This window comes from Onychomys torridus, chromosome 4 (assembly GCF_903995425.1).
Source record: "Onychomys torridus chromosome 4, mOncTor1.1, whole genome shotgun sequence".
Lineage (NCBI taxonomy): Eukaryota > Metazoa > Chordata > Mammalia > Rodentia > Cricetidae > Onychomys > Onychomys torridus.
The window spans coordinates 46,226,448-46,248,279 of record NC_050446.1 but is presented as its reverse complement, the minus strand read 5'-3'; the positions used below and the strand labels follow the sequence as shown (position 1 = coordinate 46,248,279).

General features: G+C 44.3%; 1 protein-coding gene across 1 annotated transcript in view; it reads left to right on the top strand.

The window, feature by feature from the left end:
• Lrp2 (LDL receptor related protein 2) overlaps positions 1-3,128 on the top strand; it is a 148,855-nt gene extending 145,727 nt beyond the window's left edge. Inside the window, exons 78-79 of the mRNA XM_036183041.1 lie at positions 1,522-1,593; positions 1,729-3,128. Of these exons, the coding sequence (XP_036038934.1) occupies positions 1,522-1,593; positions 1,729-1,887 (231 nt within the window). The 3' untranslated portion in view covers positions 1,888-3,128. The remainder of the gene's footprint in view (positions 1-1,521; positions 1,594-1,728) is intronic.
• The last annotated feature ends 18,704 nt before the right edge of the window (positions 3,129-21,832 follow it).

Genomic DNA, 21,832 nt, shown 5'->3' with positions numbered 1-21,832 from the left:
TTTGTCCTTGAGCTACGTTTAAAAGCAGACATTGAGGTTTGTTTTCCACGGACTCCAGATTACTTGAATGTCAAATGTTCAGTCCCCAGGTCTCACTCTACTCCGAGGCAGTGCTAGACTTTTCGTTCTTATCATTTTCTTTCCAGTCCATCCCAAATCCTAGTCATCTTCTAATCAGAGGTCGTGCTGCCTGTAAGGAGGGGTAACGTGGCAAGAAGCTGTTCCATCTCCCCTCAACCCAGGTTCCAGAAATAGGATGGACATGGAGGGATTGTTGAGGATGAGAACCAGGCTTCCCCAATTGCAGCCCAGCTCTTCATCTCCATTTTTGCAGCCCACTGGTGCTTCCACTTGCCTCAGCACGGGCTGAGACTCTCCAAGTTCTGTTCTCTCCCATCTGTCCAGGGATCCTGTATCTGTGACCCCGGGGACACTAACTAGGCACTTGGTTAGTTCACCAAGGATATTCATGTCCAAAGGAGTCTCCCAAGTCTAGCTTTCTTAGTTAATATGCAGAAGATACCTATTACTCAGTCTTGTCATTTTCCACAGGTCACATTGACCTGCGTGGGATCTCCTAAGGAGGTTTGGAAATGAGGACTACCACATTCCTCATGTTAGCAATTGCTTAGTCTCCAAGGAGCTCTTGCAGACTGGGACAAAGCCTGTGAAGAGTGTTGGCCTTGTCCTCTCGGCTTCACATTTCCAAACATAGCACTTTGACTTCCACCTCCCCTTGTTTTATGGCATACGGAATAGTTGTGTGGGTTGGGTGAATGGTTGTGCCTTTCTTCCAGAGTCATGTGCTACTGGTACCAAATTTCACCGCCATCTTGTAAAACATATGGGCTTCCTGAGATGCCAGTCGGGGGAGCCTGTCAAAGAGGTGGCCAGTACTCTAACCACGTTTTCAGTAGTGTGGGGCCAACCCACTGTGTGTGTGTGTGTGTGTGTGTGTGTGTGTGTGTGTGTGTGTGTGCGTGCGCGCCATAGTTTGGCTATTTGTCTTGCTGTGACTCAGCCTGTGTCATACAAGGGATTGTTGAGATGAAATCAGAACCATAAAGATTTCTGACACCCAGCAAACACTCAGTTTTTGTTGTGTCAGTTGTTTGTGATGATGATAACGACAAGGATGATGATGGTGGATGTGATGAAGTAAGGGGATATTCTGGCCAAGATGGTTTTGGAAATAAGAGACACAATTTGACTTCTCAGCTGCTCTAGGAACCTCTGTGTGTCCTAGTGTTTTGTATACCCTGTGCCTGACTAGCTGCATGGCAAATCCTCTAGATGGCATAGGTCCATACTGAGAAGCTGCACATTCACACTGAGGAAGGGTTTTGAAATTGTTCTATGAAAACAGCTGAGAGGGTCTTAGTCCAGGGACCAGAAGAGGAACGGAACAATATATTGCTTAAGTCACAATAAGAATTGAAAAACCTGGGAAAAGACATCCACAAAGAAAACAAAACAGAAAAGTCCATTACTGAATGCCTTTCATCTCCTCTGTGCATTTAGGGTACGAAATGGAACATCTTTAAACGAAAACCCAAACAGACCACGAACTTCGAAAATCCAATCTACGCAGAGGTAATTTTGACTCTCACTGCTTTGGCTCACATTGGGATTATTCCGGGAAACTGGCAAAGGTTGGTCCTTTCACAGCACTGTGTCTGGCCGTGCTGTGGAAGTAAATGACTGACTCATGTCTTCTTGTGGTTGTAGATGGACAGCGAGCAAAAGGAAGATGTGGCTGTGGCTCCCCCTCCATCTCCTTCTCTCCCTACTAAAACTTCAAAAAGAAATCCAACTCCAGGCTACTCTGCAACAGAAGACACATTTAAAGACACTGCAAATCTTGTTAAAGAAGATTCTGATGTATAGCCATACCAGTTCTCTAGGGAATGATTAGATACTCACTTTTGCACATATATTTTTTACGGACAAATGAAAAAAGTTAACATTCAGTACTTTATTAAAAAATATATTTTTCTCTGTTTGCCAATAGTTGGAAGTGTGTGTCTTTTTTACTCATGCCATTTCATATTTTTACAATTGTCACAAGGTACTGTGTATATCTTGCACTGATGCTGTCTGAGGGTGATGCTGTGAAGATATTGTACTTCTGTAAATTTTGGAAGGATTATCACATCTTTGCATCTGCTAATGAAAGTACCTGTTGAGTGGGTTGCTGAGCTGAAGACTAGATGATCTGATGGGAAAAGGAGTTGGCTTAGGGCTTTGGATATGCCTAAAGAAGAGGTACCACTCATGATTCCTTTAGAGCAATCTAGGAAAGGCATCCAAGCTTCATTTATGGGTCCATTTTTACACATCAGCACTTAAAACAATAATCAATGTTCAACATTACCTGTCAGCTTGGTTAGTAAGTGTACTAATAGAGGCTAGTGGTGGCTACATAGACTGTAGATGCTTCAGACAACACAGAAGGTACAGATCCTTCTCTGTGCCTCTGTCTTCTAACCCCACCTGTGTTTTGAATGTGCTGTGTTCCTTGTAGCCAAGTCAACCTTTGTATCTGTCACCTCATGTCCCACACTGAGTTTGTATTTCATTGAATGAGCTCTCTTGCTTGATGGACCTTAAATCAACTTCCTCCCTTGCCTGGCATCTCAGGTGTCATGTACCTTAGTCACTGGAATTCTGTAGCTGACGTATTAAAACCAAACCTGTCTCTCCATAAAGTGGGGTGCCAAACAGATGCCAGTTAAGCTGGGTGTTTGCCTCTGTGTGCAAAATATTATTATATTGACTATTTATTTCCTCCGTTGACAATGAATAGAAAGGGAAAACATTCTTATTGAGCCTTTTTTGGGTCTTTGCCTTAATCTGTACATTTGTGTCAGGATGTACTGTACATCCCAGCTCTTCTTTTGAGTAGTTGGTGTATTCTCTACTACAGGAACCATGGCATGAATATACATCTTCCATAGCAAGTAGCATTCCTGGTTCTCTGTGCTAATATTGCACATGTGTTAAACAATGAATGAATGAATGGAAGGGTGGGAGAATGAATGAATGAAATATACTACTGATTATTTTATTCTCCAGTTCTCAAAATATTTCGTTGCTCATATTTTGAGTACTGATTGTAATTACTTTGATTAGAGAAAAATGCAACTGGAAATGATGCTGCTGAAAATTTCTAATAAATGTGTATTTTATCAGATGCCTTTTGTATCTCTGTGTCCTTTCTTCTTGAGCCTTGGCCATAAATTATTCGGATTGTGCTTGCTTGCTCTCTGGCAGACCAATGCCTTGCGCCACTCCGTGCACTTCTTAGTGGACACTATTCTGGAGAGGATCCAGATTTCAGATTTTAGCTGGACCCTTGAAGCTGAAATAGAGATGAGAAAAGGGTTTGGTGGTGTTTTACTGCCTTGGTGTCCTTTGACTACAGCATGGAGAACAGAGCCACAGATGAGTTGCATCTTTTCTGGATGATTCTAAGAATATTCTTGTTTTAGAAAAAGGTGGAAAGCCCCACCCCACCCCCTTTTGCCCAATTCCCATCGTCTAGTACTGTTGGAGGCCATTTAGGCTTTCCTCAGCAGGTCTGCACAAAGAGGAGGACTGGACCACAGGCCCAGGTACCAGGTGTCTGAGATGGTCTGCACTTGGCTGTGCTGGGGGAAAGTGTTTTGCTTCACCCCTTGGCATTCCTTTAAAAACCTACGGAAGAGACAGTCAGGGCCCACTGGATTAGGATCCGGGCCCTCCCAAGGTTATCCTGTATTTTCTATCTGTTTCTCTTCCTTCTACCTTTCTAATATTTCCTGATGCTTCTACTCAAGAGTACTCTGGGGAAATGTGGGGATGAGGGATATTCCCCCACATAGTACCAGAAGTTGATATATGAAATTAATCTTCTATTTCCAGTTTCTAGACCCAGCTACACAGGGCTTCTTCTTCTTCTTCTTCTTTTTTTGTTAGTCTCTCAGGAGCCCATTAAAAGTATATCATTTTTTTTTTTTTTTTCTGGAAGAACTTACAGAGGATCATTCCCTGACAATGTGGAGAGTTTTACTACCAAAAAAAAAAAAAAAAAAAGTATTTGTCTCTAAGAGTGCAATTGTGGGTTTATCACTTCTAAAATTTTTGCTCGTTTCTTTGGCAACTTGTGAAAATTGTATTGGGAGGGACGCCAGTTTTGGAAGACAAGGAGCCTTGAGCTGCTCTTGGCACAGTGTCTTATCACTTTCATTGCATTTTAAGGGAACTGAGTTCAGACCGTGAAGGGCAGTGAGACTTTATTTACACACACACACACACACACACACACACACACACACACACACACATACGCGCAAGCGCACGCGCACACGCACACGCACACGCACGCACGCGCACACACACACACGCACGCACACACACACGCACACGCACACACGCACACGCACACGCACACACGCCCACGCCCACGCCTGCATGCTTACACAGTTGTGTCCATCACTTGATAGTTGTGACTCCTTTGTTTAACGTAGAGGCAGGCTCCAGTCCTAGCCAAAGCAGTATTTGTCCTACAGCCAATGAACTCTGACCTTCATCTCATTCCAAGCTTCATTTGGAGTTTAGTTCACTCAGAATCACTGAGGCTGTTTCAGTCAGCACCAAGCTTGCTACAAGAACTTCAGAGAAAGTAAGATTCACATCCTGACTTGATCTTCAAATGGTGCCTCTCTCTGGGTGAGCTGTCAAAATGCTGTACTTCAGGATTTTTTTTTTTTTTAAAGTATTTGGCACTCTTTGCAAAGAAACTCTGCAAATGTCTTTAGAGAGCCGAGGCTCCAGGAGGTGATGTGGGTCTATAGTCCCACCCTGAGGTTTCTAGGGCACCAAGTGGGCCCTGAACGGGGAGCAGGTTTGGAAGAACCAGTGGCAATCTAATGACTTCTGATAGGATGAAAAGTTGTGATATGGCTCCAGAGTTAACAAGCAAGGAAGGGAAATAGGTTTCATTCTTTAGAAGTTAAACTTAATTCTTGTTCTTTACTTTACAAATTAATGGTAAAATTTATGACGTGAAATATCACCCTTAAAAATTTCATGGCATCACTCTCTGTGTGTGTGTGTCTGTGTGTGTGTGTGTGTGTGTGTGTGTGAAGTTCATGTGCCATAATGTGCATATGGGGGCCAGAGAACAATGTTGTTCTCTCCTTCCACTATAGAACCCAACGAGAGTTTTTATTTGTTTTTGAGTCTTTGCCACATAGCTCAGGCTAGCCTCAAACTCTAATTAAGATTGCCCAGCTAAAATTAAATATTTATCCATATCATTTTTTATTGTTTTTCAAGATGACTTTGGAAGGTTGCCTATAAAGACTTTGGAAATCACTGAGGCATGGTATTCTAAAGTTCAGGTTGTGTTAGAGCTAATAAAAGGATATCAGGAAGTAAGCTCAGCCTAGCCTAGTATAGCAGAAATTCATTAGTCAGCTATGATATACTGTGAGTTACATGTCAGGATGGGCCATGGTTGAGTGTTCAGAGTGTAATCCACCTATGTCAGTGACTAAAGCAATGGCCGCCAACCCAGGACTGGCCAGGCGAGAGGTGGGCAGGACCATGACACTCTTGCTGACTGACTTTGGTTAAGCTACTGAATTTTTCTGAATTTCAGTTAATCATCAAAAAAGAAAAACAAAAAGAATCTTGAAAAACAGAATAAAAAAGAAGATATATATATATATAAACAAACAAACAAATAAATATAAAGATAGGTTGGGGATGTTTCTGAATGGTAGACCTCATGTAAGAGCCTGGGTTCTGTCTCTAGCAGTAACGGCACATCACTACCCAAAACAAACACACATAAAACAGACAAACACACCACACTTCACGGCTCTCAGGAGGATAGCATTTACTAATATTGAATAAATACCTATCACACAGAGACAGGTAGAGTTCCCCGAACTTCATGTAAAGCTTCTCATTTAATCCTCTGGAAACTTAACAAAGGAAGTATTATTTTAATGATGTTGCAGACCAGGGATCTCGGAGAACACACAGAATGATGCTTTGTGGACCTTAGATTACAACATGCCATGCCTGGTACAATGTTATATCCTAGGGAGAAATCTGCTTTTAGTTCCTACTCCACATCGATTCTCATTGTGAACGAGACCCTTGTGTGGAGGTGAGTAGCATTTGGTAAGTTTTAGAGCGTTTCCAGCAGCTATACCCTTAGGTTCCTACCTAGCCTGGTCTCAAATGCTAGAAACCCAGTGTGGTTCCCTGTGTGGTTCTAGCCAGCTCTGTTCTGGACAGCAGCACTGGTCAGATTCAGGTACTAAATGGTGCAGCTTCCTCCTTTACACCAGTAAACTGTTCGGCCCATCCCTCATCACCTCTCAGGAATCTCTTTTCACTCCTCATGTGGCTTCTTCTCTATAATGTTTTATCCATTTTACCCAATTAGAAGCTCTCGAGATCCTAAAAGAAAAAATGTCAAGAAATAAGTTTATCATGAATAGAGTAACATTATGTGATGAAATCCTTGATATGAGTAGTGGTCATGGCTCACCACCCTGTGGGGTCTTCAGGGCACACATGTGCTTGTAAATTACTAATATGTTGCTGGAGGCCCAGGATTTCTATCTTGCTGTGGTCTTTACCCCTTTGTCCACTTACTGACTTAGCTAACATTGACTTCTCGCCTAGTAAGTACCAGGTTCAAACATCAGGGGTTGTGCAGTCTTATCCCTTTGAGACACTACCCTGGAGGTGAGTTTAGAAGGTCTGTTGGGAATACCAAGAGGCAGGCATCCCACTTCATGAAAGTATAAAGACCCATGGAGGAAATTACAAAAGAAGATGTTGCATAGGGCTGTCTGGGCTCTTTGATATTACTGTCAATTTTGAGATGAAGCTTAGAAAAAAAGCTATTAATTTTTTACTTTTTAAATCAGGGTCTCAGGTAGCCTAGATTGGACTTGAACCTGCTATGTATCAGATCAGAGGATGATCTTAAACTTCTGCTCTTTCTGCCTCTACTTGGAAATCCAGGTGTGTCACTATGCCCAATTACGTGCACCACTGGAGATCAAACTCATGGTTTCATGCATGCTAGGCACACAATCACTCTACCAACTGAGCTACAACTTAGCCCTAGAAATTTCTTTCACATTTTTCTGGGTACATGCCTGGTCCCTGTGGAAAGCCAGAAGAGGATGTTAGATCCCCGGAGTTGGCTGTAAGCCACCATGTGGGTTCTGGGACTTGAACTTGAGTCCTCTGCAAGAGCAGCCAGTGGCCCTAACTGCTGAGCCATCTCTCCAGGCCCCGTTTTGCATTTTTTTGACTAAAGAAGTCTAGTTAGAGTGATCAGTTTTATGGATGTCCTCGCCTATTCATCTAAAGTGATTTTCCCATGCTTTCTGTGGGTTGACTTTCCTCTTATCTCAGTCACTGCAGTGGGTGGGTGTGGCTTGAGAATTCAAGCACCTGTGAATGAGGCTTGGTCTACAGGGCAGCAGTACTGAGAAGTGGAACCTTTCAGAGGCGGCACCAAGTCAAAGGTCCTTACTTTACTCAAAAAGGGTTATGGGATACCAGTCTCTCTTCTTCCTGTTTAGAGATACATGGGGTTCTTTTGATCTGACACAGTCTCCTGCCAGTGCCATCTGCCATTTTCCAAGAGTCCTTATTAGAACAAAGTCAATATAGGGACTGTACTCTTGACCCTCCCAAACTGTTACCTAACTAATCCTTTTCTCTCATGAAATTAGTTGCTTTGGGTGTTATATTATTATGATACAGAATTGAATAATACAATCACCACCTCTATTTCATAAGCCCATTTCTTTGCTCAATTTTTGCCTACCTTTCAGTTAATAAGTTTGGCATGGGCTTGTAATCTCATAATCTAGTCATTTCCTTTATGACTCTGACTGGAAAAAGTCATAAAAGACTGAGTACTGTACAGTGTCCTCTGATGAAGCAATTCGTTAGGAGACAGGGATGTCCTTATTTCACCCACTCGTACCTCCTGACTCTAGGCAGAGATATCTGTAGGCCAGATGACATGGAACAACTGTGTTTATTGCAGAAAGGCTCCATGGAGGCAGAGTTCTGTCAAAATCCTAGCTGATGGCAAAGAATCAATTTAGTGCTAACCTATACCCTGTCTACTTAGAAATGTGTACATGGAAAAAATGGAAGAAAATAATTCATGGCCAAGTGCATATGAAAGACACTCAGATTATAATTTTATGATGGTAAATATTAACTCTGGAGGGCCTCAGGAGAGTTCTAGAGACAGCTAGGCTATACTCTAGGACAGGGTAGAGGGAAGACTGAATTGTTGCCATGGAAGCCCCAGTGCTGGAGATGGGAATGTCCTGCTGAGTTGTTTCAAATAGCAAAGCCTTTGGCTCTCCATACCAGCAAGGCATTGACCACTAATAATACCCATAACCTTGGGTGGGGCAGCATCTTGATTAAGGCAAGCTCATTGAGAGGCACCCTCTGCAGCTGGAGGGCACTTAGGCACTGCAAAGGAATCCAGAGGGGATACTAGAGAGTCTTTGACTTCCATCTAATGATGCCCCGGAAAACTTTGTTTTCTAGACTGGAACACACAGAACAATTGCCTAGCTAGGAGTATATTGTATTTAACAATGGATGAATCTACTATAAGAATTGGCGTCACCTTTGTCAGGTTTCCTGATGCAAAGACTAACACCAGTGGAAGATTTCTTCCCTCTCCTATCCTTTGTTGTGGGATACCCTTTTTGTACACTGTTAAGATGTGTCTCTGCCTAAGGCATCTTCTGATTGGTTTAATAAAAAGCTGAATGGCCAATAGCTAGGCAGAAAAGAATAGGTGGGATTTCTGGGGAGAAAGAGGAACTCTGGGAAGAAGAGAAGCGGAGGAAACTCCAGCGAGATGCAGAACAAGTCGGACATAAGGAATGGGAGAGAGGTAAAAGCCACGTGACAGAACATAGATTAATAAATACAGGTTAGTTTAATTTATAAGAGCTAGTTGGAAGCAAGCCTAAGCTAAAGGCCACGCTTTCCTATTTAATAACAAGTCTCTGTGTCATTATTTGTGGGCTGGTGGTACAAAGAAAGTCCAACAAGAAAGTCAAATTCAATCCTCTTTCTTTTTTCTCTTCTGTGTTAGAGTGATTCCAGAGCTAAGTTGTCAGAGACTTCCTTGGAGGAAGGAAGGTCAGACTTTACTGCTTTGCCCTGAAGCAGGAAAAAGAGATGAAGAGGGATGTACTCTGGCCACTGGGGAAAGGAGAGGGAAGAGAAAGGGGAGGAAGGGAGGGTGTGGTCCTCTTTCTGGATCAGAATCCTCTTGCTGACCAGCACAAATAGCTGTGTGCCAAGTAGGAGATGATGAATACTCTTCCGAGAGTGCAGAATTTTCCATGGAACTACACAGCACTAGAATTTTTCAGATGCGCCAGGCATTTCTTTGGCATCAGACGTTGGGAGAGGAAGGGGACCTGGTCATTTTTGTCTGACCACAGAACAGTGCTCTGGGAGAACAAAACAGAGCCTAATCACAGAAAGGTCCGCTTGAGTTGAGACTATGCTGGCTTTAACTTACTGCGCTTGTTTTTCAGATCTTGTGGGAAACTTGGAAGGGTATCCCTAGCTTCTTTAGCTCATTGACCAGTGAGCATTGCCTTCTGTGGATGTAAAACAAGCCCATCATTTAGAGACCAAGTGAAAACCAACAAAAGAAATGTATTGTTCTGAATGTTTTATTTTACCATGGAGTTGTCTACATAGTGACTTCTTGCCGTGATGAAACCCTTTCTTTTTTTGTTTTTGTTTTTTCAAGACAGGGTTTCTTTGTATAACAGCTTTGGCTGTCCTGGAACTCTCTTTGTAGACCAAGCTGGCCTCGAACTGACTGAGATTCGCCTGCCTCTTCTTCCCATGTTCTGGGATTAAAGGCCTGCACTGCCAGCACTGCCCGGCTATGAAAACCCTTTCTTAAGGCTTTGAGATAGATCAAGAAAGTCTTAGATGCATGGAGCTGGTCCCAGAGGCAGGCCCGCCCTTTTCCAGTTCATATGTGGCCTGTGGCTCCTTGCTTCCCATCCTGTGCAGCAGCTTGGAGGAATGAGGGGTCCCTGGAGTATCCTTAGATCCAGCAAACGAGAGGAGGAGGAAGTTGAGAAAATCAAGAACAGTTTGGCCCCTGGAGCCCATGAGTTTGACCCCATCTGTGGTGGGACCTGGAAGGTAGGAAGCACTGGTTCCCAGGTGAGGCCGTTTGCCCAAGCTACTGGGACCTCAGGTGTTTACAGAGAGAAGCAGGGGAAGGACAGTAGCAGCGGCTGTTACACCCAGTCCCTTATGCACCATGAAGAAGGAGAGGCAACGCGCATGGGTTCCAAAGATTTTAATAATTCACCACATAAGCGGGTCACTGATCGATCAGGGTTGCAGGACAAGGGCTCGGGAGGTTTGTTTCTCCTGACAGCCCAAGCAGGGGCAGAAATGGGGTTTATAAGCACAAACATCACAGACATGTGTTGCCAAGTTACAGTTACAAATCTCACCACTCAGGATTTAGAGATTCCGGGCTTCCTTGAGTGTTCATGTCAACCAGTATGCAATGCAAGCCTTTCTGTCCAACCAATTTGATTCATTTGTTGTTAGGAACAGCCATAATGTTTCGAGAGACTTAAAGATGCATAGCGACTGTTTCTATGGTTTAGGGAGGAGGTGGGTCAGCCATTGGAAAGTTGTCAGCTCCCCTAGGGCTTGGGAACCTGAACTTGACTTCACCCTACAGGTAAAATGGAGTCTGAAGTTAAAATGGCAGTTCTCAGGCCAATGTGCTTTGAAAGTCTGCTCCCTTCACTGCCTGGGTTATTATGAGTTGGTGGATCAGAATTGAGCTCCGAGAAGGTAGGGACATTGTTTGATTTGTGCTATAACCCTGGTGACTCCATCATTGTTTTTGATACTCAGATATCTATTGAATAAATGACTTCACTAGTCACTTAGCATGGGAGGAAGTGCAGTGAGGCTCAGGGGCTCAAGCTTGTGTGATTAGTCCTTACACCCTGCCTGTGCTGATGTCCCGTCTGGGGGCTCGCTTGTGAATGTGGCCCCTTTGCACACTGTTGCCCAGCTCCGGAAGCAGAGACTTAGTGATTCCTGAGGACTGCTGTGGGGGTGGGCCAGGCTTGATTAGAGTACAGGCTGTGGGATTTCACACAGCAAGGGCCCTAGAGGCTGCTGGGTGCTTGGGGGAGCTGGCAGGGAGTCAAACATGCAATGGGTTTGTTTCAGGAACTTTCCCAGGACAAGCTTCAGACAGGAAAGACACCCATCTCCTTTTTCCTTTTATTTACTGTTTTCTCTTGATCGTGGGACTGTTGTTTAGTGCCAAATCAAAACTACACCACACACAGTTCCATTTCCAGATGAGCTGCTGTTTGGAGTCAGTGGGTTCTTGCTGGCTCGAGCTGGACCCGAACCACCAGTAAACGCATTGTTAGAAATCCATTCTCAATTCCAAACAGTGATTAATGGTGTAGGTCTCAGAATAAACCTGTTCTGTGATCCGTTGACAAATCAGGCCTGACTTCAATATCAGAGAGGGTTTCGGGAGCTCTATTTGCATAACAAGAGCCCCCTGTTCCCTGAGAGAGCGAGAAAGAGAGAGAGAGAGAGAGAGAGAGAGAGAGAGAGAGAGAGAGAGAGAGAGAAGGTAACCTCTGGGCCTGGTGGGCAGGCTCAATGCTGGGCATTCTTTAACAGCTCTGAGAGAGAGAAAACGGAGGAAAGAGCTTCTTTTTGTAACATTCGAGGTGTCCCAGCACCGCAGGATATTGAGGAGAGTGTGTACAAATCCCGAAGTTAGCTGAATTCAGGGTCAGATGTCATGAAAGTAGCCCCCTAAGTGCTGTCCCTGTTCAGTCCCCAGTCTGAAGAAAAGAGCACACAGTTATCAGGGAGGGAAGTCCTCTTAAAATCGCTTCCCTTGTTAGCTAGGTGTGGCAGCACAGGCCTTTAATTCTAGCACTCGGTGGGCAAAGGTGGGAGGGTCTCTGAGTTAAAAGGCTAACCTGGTCTACAGAGTGAGTTCCAGGACAGCCAGAGCTACACAGGGGAAATCCCGTCTTGAAAATTTTTTGCCTTTATCATATTAACATATATCAATTGTATAAGATAATGGGTTTCATTCTGACATGCTCATAGGCCCTATGATGTGCTTTGATCATATGAACTCTTATATTTATGTTTTTTTTAAAAACCTACATTATAAGTATGAGAGAAAACATGCCATGTTTTTCAGGGTTTAGCTTGTTACATTTTATATAACCATTTCCAGTTCACTCAGTTTCCCTCTAAGCAATTCATTCTTCTTTATGGCTGAATAATACTCTACTTAATTGGTTTTCTGCCCCCCCGCCCCTCAGGTTTCTCTGCTAACTCAGTAAGCTAGATCAAGCCAAACTGAAAACGTGCAACAGGCATTTTGATTAAACCAACTCGGGGCGAGTTCTCTGGTCCCAGAGATCGAGGCCAGGGAAGTCGCACATCTGATCCAGGGTAGGAAAGTTTGATAGGTCGTAGGTGAGGGGTGATGATGTATGTGTCTGCCACAAGCTGAGTTTGTGCCCAAGTGTGGTCAAAAGCTGAGCACTTAGGTGGGGGCTCAGGCTGCTGGCTACTTCTGTGGTCTTGTCGTGATCGGGACATGTTCCTCGCGGGTAAGAGCGCCATAATAACTAACAACCAAGAGTTTCATTTTTAATTGAGGGACCCAAGGGATTCCTTTTTAGGCACCTGTACCAGTGAACCTTTTGTCTCTATAATAAAACCCTTGATACAGGCTACTTATGAAGAAAAAGGTTTATTTAGCCCACAGCTTCAGAAGTTTGAGCTGAACCAGCAAAAAAGCAGCCTCTTTAGCAGGGGTAAGGGTGAGACCTAGCCACTTCCTTCAACAACTCTTAACACCTTCCGGTAGAGCCTAATTTTCAAACTTCCATGGCCTTCCAACAGAGTTGCTATGGAGACCAAGCTTCTGTGGCCTTTGGGAAGGCATAATTAAACCATACCCGGACCATAGCAAGATCACATTAGAGGTTTAGCATGCCGGTAGGGGGGCTCTTCTGACCTCTTAGGGAACAGTGACCAGCTAAGCCAGGGCTAGAGAGCCATAAGAATTCTCAGATTATCCCTTAGCAGCTGAGAATGCTGACCTGGTCACATTCTCACACCAGGAGAGGAGCTGAGGGACTGAGGTGGACAACTGGTGTTCACAGCCCTGTCATTGCCAAGAGGACAGTGGTCTGCCCACTCTTCCAAAATGTAACCCTCCTGGCTGGTCCAACGGCTGACATAAAATATAACTATTTCTAGTGAGCTGCTTGCTTCCTGTTGTTTTCTACAGGCAACTGATTTGAAAGCTTCACTCTAAGGACAGCTACTGTGTCCCATTGCCTCCTTCCCCTCCCTTCAGACAGCTACTGTGTCCCATTGCCTCCTTCCCCTCCCTTCAAAGGACTAGAGGAAAAAGAAAGACATATATATATATATGGAAAGAGAGAGAGAGAGAGAGAGAGAGAGAGAGAGAGAGAGAGAGAGAGGGGAAGGTGGCTGGTGACTGGGTGGGTGGTGGTAGTTATCCAACAGTCAGAACTTCTGACTCCCTTGGAATATTGTCTCTCTAGGACATCACAGTCCCTTTTACAATCCATAAAATATCGGGTTCTCTCTCTCAGGAAGTAATCTTGAAACTGACTCCTTTGCCCAGTTCAGGAGAATTGCCAGAAAATGGTAGTTTTGTGTCCCCTGCTCAGAGGGGGCATCAGTGTGACTTAACTGACCTGCCAAAGGAGGCAAGAGAAGACAGGCCAAGGGTAGAAAGCATGCACACATCCTTTCAACCAAGAAGTAACTGCAGCCCGTAGGCTGGGAGAGGGAAGTCTGAGGCTCCTATGTTATTGTGGATTTCTGTACCTGTAAAGGTAATTTTCTTTATTTAAATTTTTTCCCGAAATTGCCCCCATCTCAATAGGAGAGGATAAAATCTAAGCTCTCACTGGAAGGTACTGTCACCTCAAGGGTTTATTCTTCACCCATTGCTAGGGTTGTGGTTGATACTCTGTATAGCAGAAGACAGGCTACCAAGAGAAAACATACGAAATTATTGAAGTTTTATACAACAAGGACTCTGCAGACATGAAGAGGGAGGAAGCTCGTTAGACTCTAGGTTAAGGGATGATGAAAGTGGTCCATGGTGCACAAACAGAGAACAAATGCACACGGCCAAAGGGCGGTGCATGGGGACTGCAGGACCTTCTTGTAAAAGGATTTTTCTTTGGACCACCAGCTCACCAAAAAATGACACAAAGGCTTATTATTAATTATGAAAGCTCGGCCTTAGCTTAGGCTTGTTTCTAACTCACTTTTATAACTTAAATCAACCCATTTCTAGTCATCTACAATGTTGCCACAGGACTTGTGGCTGTTACTCTCCTCCTGCATCTGGCTGGAGACTCCACTTTTCTTCCCAAAGACCTCTCTGTCCCCAGAAGCCCCACTTATATCTCCTGCCTAATTACTGGCCATTCAGCTCTTTATTATACCAATCACAGTGACATATCTTCACACAGTGTAATGAAATAGTCCACAACACTCTGTGTTCTGTGTCCTAAGCCCTTTGGCTGTTCTCATCTTAGGTTCTGCTGAGAGCAGGGTTAGGAAATCCTTCTTGGGTTTTGTGACTGCTTCAGGAGAGAAGAGTTGGGGACAGCTTCTGGTGGTTTTTATATGTCAACATTGGAGTGGAGGCCCTAAGCCCAGTCAATGGGTGGATCCGTTAGAGCAAGTATGTAACTGTGTTTTATCCCCAGGGCAAGGCTAGCTTTAAAACAGGAAAAATCTGTTGGGAGAGTGATTATGGGTTGGGAACATGATATCTAGTCACTTCCTACCAGCCAGAGGTGAAAGCTGGCAGGGTTCTTTTTTATCCATGTTAATGAGGTAGTCATATTCTGTTTGACAGGCAGACAGAATCTCTTCCTGGTTCTGCACTCTCAAACTACAGTGGTTTTTTTGTTTGTTTGTTTGTTTGTTTGTTTTTTGTTTTGTTCATTTGTTTGTTTTTATACAGTATGTCAGGTTGCACTTGGCATTGGGTTGGCCGATCAATACTGCTCTGTGCTTACCCTTGTCCTCACAGTCACAGGGACGGGAATGCCTTGCCACTCACGATCCAGTCTCAGAAACATGCAGCTAATGATGCAAACTTTGTTTTCATACTTAGGTTCAGCTTGTCTCTGAGGGGCTTCCCCACAGGCCCATCTCCAGGGAGCAGGCAAACAAAGCCAGACAGATGGAAGCCAAAGCGATTGTTCAGGTCAGAGTGACAGGATGGAGAGACTGTGAGGAAAAGATACGCAATTAGCAGCCTGGTAAGTTTATAGACATGGCTGGGTTACGCCTACCTATGATTTCCCTGAATACATGGAGGGGGGCTTTGTAGCAAACTTCGGCTTTTTATACTCAGTGGCTACAAGGAACATAGAGTTAAAGTTACTGCTGTTGATTGACACAGTGGAGCAGAGACTATTTATGCAAGGCAAAGCTTTTGTGTGAGAGAGGGGAGAAAGGTCTTTAGCTTTAGCGGTCTCTGGTTCCTGGGTGAACCCAACCTTCCTTCTCTGGTCTCAAAAGCGCCTTGGCTCCAGCACAGGGGGATCAATCGGAGAAATCAAGCCAAGGTCCCACATTTTTTTTTCTTTCTCTTTTATAGCCATGGTTAGTGACAGGATTTTTTTTTTTTTTTTGAACTGAGGATCGAACCCCAGGCCTTGCCCTTGCTTAGGCAAGCGCTCTACCACTGAGCTAAATCCCCAACCCCCTAGTGACAGGATTTTAATAGAAGATCCCAAAGCATAAGTGGGGCACTTGGGCGTTCTTATTTGCATGTTAATACCAGACCTATATGACTAACACCCACCCAGTTATTGCGAAAGTTGTTGTCAAGACCTCAGCTTTGCAAAAGGGGAAGACCCCAATGCTCCCGCATTTCATGGAGCACACGGAGCAATAGCTTCTCCAAGTGGCCGGCTGGTTCCGCTGCACTTCCTCTCTATAAAGTGGGGCAGATTTGGCAGTTAGAAACAATTTTCTTTTGTACCTTAGACTATTTTTGATCACCTAAAAATGACATTTATCACTGATTGTTTCCCTTCTGGACTACTCTGGCTTATCACAGGAGCTCACTCACACAGCTGGTTTGGTCCTTCAGACTGTGGGGAACTGTTCACTGGCTGTGTTCTTACAATACTCCACAGGGGACATGCTAGGTAGGCTTTGCTCCATTTATGCATGATTCCTCTGAGGGGAAGAGGAAGGAGCTGCTACTTCCCAGGGTTTAAGCTCCAGCAGAAGCTCAAGGGCTCCTGTGGGGATTTTTTTTTTTTTTTTAATGAGCATCAGGCATCTCCTAGTGTTCACTTGATAGTGCCATCTAAAAGCCTTGGATCAAGATGTGAGGGGAGAGAAGCCCTTTGGAGAAGCTGTCGGATGAAAGAGGGTCTGGCTTAAGAGTGGCCAGACCAGCCAGGCTCAACAGCAAAATGAAGTTAGATTTGAGAATCAGAAACCAGAGTTCAGCACTCACCGTGTCTCCTAGGCAGAAGAGAGACTTTTAAACATTTCGTCTTTCTGAGGGCAGTGTTCAAAATGGTGACTGGAACAAGTGTATCTGAGAAGGAAAGGCACGTGAAACACCCTTCTAGGTTCCAATCACCTAGCTCTCTTGCCTTTCCTCATCTAGGTTTGAGATGCCTTCTGCGGACTGTGTTTATGAATAGGCTATTTCTATCCATTAAATACAGTAAAAGAGTTTTTTTCAGTTGTTTTTGTTCTAGTTGACTCTTGACTTTGTTTTCTGGAACAGCACCCAGACTGGTCTTGAACTTACGACCCTCCTGCCTCTCAGTCTTCCAATTGCTAGGATTATAGAAATGTGCCACCATACTTTGAAGCTTAAATGATTTTTATCAATTAATTATGTGTGTCCTTGAGCACAGCACCCAGTCTTCTCCAAAGCTCGTTTTCTTGCCTATAAAATGAGGCCTCAAGGTGTCACTTACTTCACACAATTGTTGAGAAGATATGAGGTCATTCATACAGCACATATCCACAGAAAACATATCTAATAACGGTCTCTTTTCTCTCCTGTCTGCTCACACTTTCTGACTTATTTTGGGTTTATATGGCAGCTTGTGCAAGTGTCCTTGACATGTTTCAGAAGTACAGATGCTCTTACTTCACTTCCTGCTGAAATGGAAATGCAGCTGTGTCTTTAGCTATCTGGGGACAAGCTGCAGAGATCTTACATGGTTCTGCAAGGAGCCATCTCTGCTTGCTGCTCCTCATCTGCGTTTCTGTGAAGATGGCTGCAACCCAAAGTCAGCTTCTGCAGCCATTTTTCCTTTCCTTCCCTCCCCCTAGTCTTCCCTTCCTTTCTCCCCCTGTTTTAAAGATTTATTGTATTTTAAATTACGTATGTGTAGGGGGTCATTGGCACACGTGTGCCAGTGTCTGTGGCGGCCAGTGGTATCGCCTCCCCCTGGAGCTGGAGTTACAGGCAGCAGCGAGCTGCCGCATGTGGGTGCTGGGAATTGATCTTGTGTTCTCTGTGAAAGGAGCAAGCACTCTTGTCTACTGAGCCTTCTCTCGTTCCTCCCTATTTCGGAGGACAGGGCTTCACTCTGTAGCCCAAGCTGCGCTGGAACTCACTAAAGCTTTGATCTTACAGCTATCCTCCTGCCTCAGCCTCGCAAATCTTGAGATTACTTGTGCGGGCTCAAGTAATTTTCATGAAGTTTCTCTTGCTGTCGCTCGGCTGCTTTGTGACCTAAAGAAGTCATGGGGTCTCCCCAGTTTGTTCCCTCTTAAAAAAATCATGGTACCTCTGTCACAATGTTCAGTTTGAGGGCAAAAATTCAGGTTCAAGACCATAAACTGGAGATGGTGGTGCATACTTAGTCTAAAGAAAGAAAAGAAAAAAGTAAACAAAGCAGAACCTCAAACCACCACTCTGTCCACAGTGTTTCCTGTGGTGTCTGCTTTCATTACAGGTCGTTAGCAAAGTACAAGGGGACAATTTTGCTGTATCATTACCTGGGAAAGCAGGCAGTGTCGTCCATGGGACTACAGTGGTAATCAGCATCAGACTGAAAGCCAACAAAGACTGTAGGAGAACCTGTTCCTTCAACAAGACGGTTGTGGCCTTGAGAGTGTAGTATTGAGAATTCAAACCCTACATGAGTTGACTTTGACAGTAGAAGATGAAAAGTCTCATCTTGTAAGAAAGACCAGAGCTGCTTCTCGGAGAACACTGACACTACGTAGAGGCCAGCAGTTCCAACTGCCACCATGGTTCTAAGATGTAGGGCAAATTGCGAAGCCCACCCAGGCTCTGCTTTTCTTCATAGGACTTTTGCAAGGTTGCTATATAAAGATTAAATGAGAAAACCATGCATGCAATTAGCACAATGTAATTAATAAATCAGCAATTATACTACACAGAACCTTGTTACGTGGCAGTTAGTTGTTCAACACTGGGTATCAGCCATCATCACTATCATCTCACTACCATCATTATTGCCTTCATATTGTCTCTGCAAGTGTTCAGGGAGGAGGCGCTGGGCTTACTTCTCCGTGCCTGTCACTTTCTGAGCTCAGTTTTCTCACTATACAATAAAACCCTCCAATCATTCCCCAAACACAAGAAACCTGTCTCTTTCTGTCCAAGTCCGACTCTGTCCTGAATCTGGCAAAGGACATCTTCCCAGTTCCCCCACTTTTCTGTCACACTCTTCCCTTTTCTTTGAAATTACCTGGTACAAATTTCTTTGAAATTACAAGGTGAGTGAGCGATTCAAAGGCCTTGCAGTTCTGCAACTCTTGACACTGGCATCCTTTGAGGCCAGTTCTCAAGCCTCCAGCTCTACTTCCCCATCTTCACAGTCTCACAGGTAGGACCCTGGAGAAGAGTGTGGGGGCCCACAGAGACCCCAGCTTGTGGCCTGTTTTCATCTTGACTAAAGGCCAGAGAGTCTGAGCTTGTCTTCCCCTGCAAGGTTGCATAATAGGATGTTTTGGCCAAAGGTGTGGTTACCAGATAGCTTATACCTCCAGGTCTATTTACAGGACGCTTTGCCATAAGCCATGGTCACCAGATGTCTTGAGTACTAAGGAGGTATTTACACTTGACTCTACTTTGTGCCTTGAACAGTGATGTCCTTGAAAAGGGGAGGTTTTTTTGCCCCCTTACTTTGGGTATATAAAGGCTGTGAGTAATAAACTCAGAGTCTTTGGTATTGACCCAGAGCTCTCCTGTGCCTCTGTCTTTTTCTTCAACGACATCTCTATTTCATAGCTATCATTTCCCAAGCCCACATTCCTGCCTTCGGTACCATTCAACATGTGGAGTGGGACTCGACAGAAGAGACACTGAGAAAATGACAACTGAGGACGTTTTATACTACACACCCTGATCCTTCTTTTCACCATTCTGTGGGCCCTTTGTGTCATACTCACAAAACTGAGGACAAAAGTTACAACACATCTCTCTCTCTCTTTTTTTTTCTCAGAGCTGAGGACTGAACCCAGGACCTTGCTCTACCACTGAGCTAAATCCCTAAACCTGCAGTACATCTCTTGTTCTTGTCCTTGGCCAGCCAATTCAAGTGACAGATTGAGATGAGTTCTGCCATGAACCTAAGTTTATCTTACTGTGTGCCTACAGCATGAAGAATGTCTGGCATTCTGTAGCAGTATGCTAAGGTTTGATAAACATCGCTATTGACTTATTAAGATGGAGCTAGCTGCTCTCCTTGTCTCCACTCTCCAGCTAGTATTCAAGCCAATGTGAATGGCAGCACTGGTTTCTCACAAAGGGTGTTTCATCTACGAATCTTTCTTCATGACCCCATGAGAAGTGCTCCCACATAGATTCCTCTGCACATGTGTGTAGGGATCCATGGAGGCCAGAAAGGGCATTGGATTTCCTGGAATGGGAGTGATAGGTGGTTGTGAGTGACCCAATGCATGCTGGAACTGAACTCAGGTCCTTTGCAAGAGCAGTGTGCACTTCTGACCACTGTGCCATCTCTCCAGGCCCTCACACGGATTTTAAAAGAAAGTTTTGAGAAAGATGCTTGGAGGCAAAAAGATAGAGAGACTTTTAATCCAGTAGTGGCTTAAACAACAGAAATTTATTGTCATACTTCTGGAGATTAAAAGTCAGAAGTCAAGCTGGTGGCAGGGTTGGCTCCTTAAAGGCTGTGTGGAAAGGTGTAGCATGAATCTTAAAAAGTTCTTATTAATAAGAACAAACCCAGTGCCAATTATTGAGGTAAATGCTGGAAGATCAGAGAAGCAGAACAAGCCACAGCTTCCTCACCTCACCAGTTCCTCAACTGATCTTGTTTCCTCAGAGTGGAAGCCTCTGAGTCCTCATCCAAATAGATCTCAGCTGAACTGCTGCTGCTCAAAAGCCTAAAAGCTTAACTAGCCTAGTTCCTGGTTTTCACGCCTTTTATACCTTTCTGCTTCCTGCCATCACTTCCTGGAATTAAAGGCTCTTGTTACCATGCCTGGCTCTTTCCAGTGTGGCCTTGAACTCACAGAGATCCAGAAGGATCTCTGCCTCTGGAATGCTAGGATTAAAGGCATGTGCTACCACTGCCTAACCTCTATGTTTAATAGTACAGCTGTTCTGTTCTCTGACCCCCAGATAAATTTATTGGGGTGTACAATATATTAACCAGAAAGGTCTGCTCAGGCCTCTGTCCGTGTGTCCTCTTGCCCTGTGTCTATTAGTGTATTGTTATCCTCCTCCCTCTAAGCATATCCGTCTTTATGCTTTGTATCTAAATGTCTCTTTCTTATGAGTACACCAATCCTGTTGGATTAAAGTCCACTCTAAGACTTGATTTCTGTTCTTTTTGTTTCTTCTTGACAAAGTCTCTCTCCATAACCCTGACTGTCCTGGGACTCACTCCATAGACCAGTCTGGCCAGGAACTCACAGAGATCTGCCTGCCTCTGCCCCCCATTGCTGGGATTAAAGCTGTGCACTACCAAGATCAGCTCTAAGACTCATTTTAACTTGATTATCTCTGCAAAGACTCTGCCTTTGGGTAAGGCCAGGTTCTGAGATCCTAGGATTTAGAATTCCAGCATATTGTTTTGTGGGGAGGACACATTTCTTTTCTTTTTCCTTTTCCTTTTTCTTTTTCTTTCTTTCTTTCTTTCTTTTTTATGTTTTATTTTTTCCCCCGAGACAGGGTTTCTCTGTGTAGCTTTGGAGCCTGTCCTGGAACTCACTCTGTAGACCAGGCTGGCCTTGAATTCACAGAGATCCGCCTGCCTCTGCCTCCCAAGTGCTGGGATTAAAGGCATGCTTCCACCAACACCCGGTTGGGAGGACACATTTTAACCCAAACAGCTCCCACCTGTCATTTCCAAGCAATAATCATCATGATGGCTTCATTTCATCACAGCAGGGAAGTGGTTTGTTAACAGAGAACTGCTAAGAAAAAAAAAAGTTGAGCTTCCCCCCCAACCCCAACCCCTCTGTGTAGCCCTGGCTGTCCTGGAACTTACTCTGTAGACCAGGCTGCCCTCCAACTCAGAGATTCACCTGCCCCTGGCCCCTGAGTTCTGGGACTAAAGGTTTGTGCCACGACATCCGGCTAAAAAGTTGAATCTTTTAGAATCACATGGAACAACTTTGTTGTTAGTGCTTTAAGCTAACAGCAGGTGAGTTGATCTCTGTATATCGGCATACAAAACAG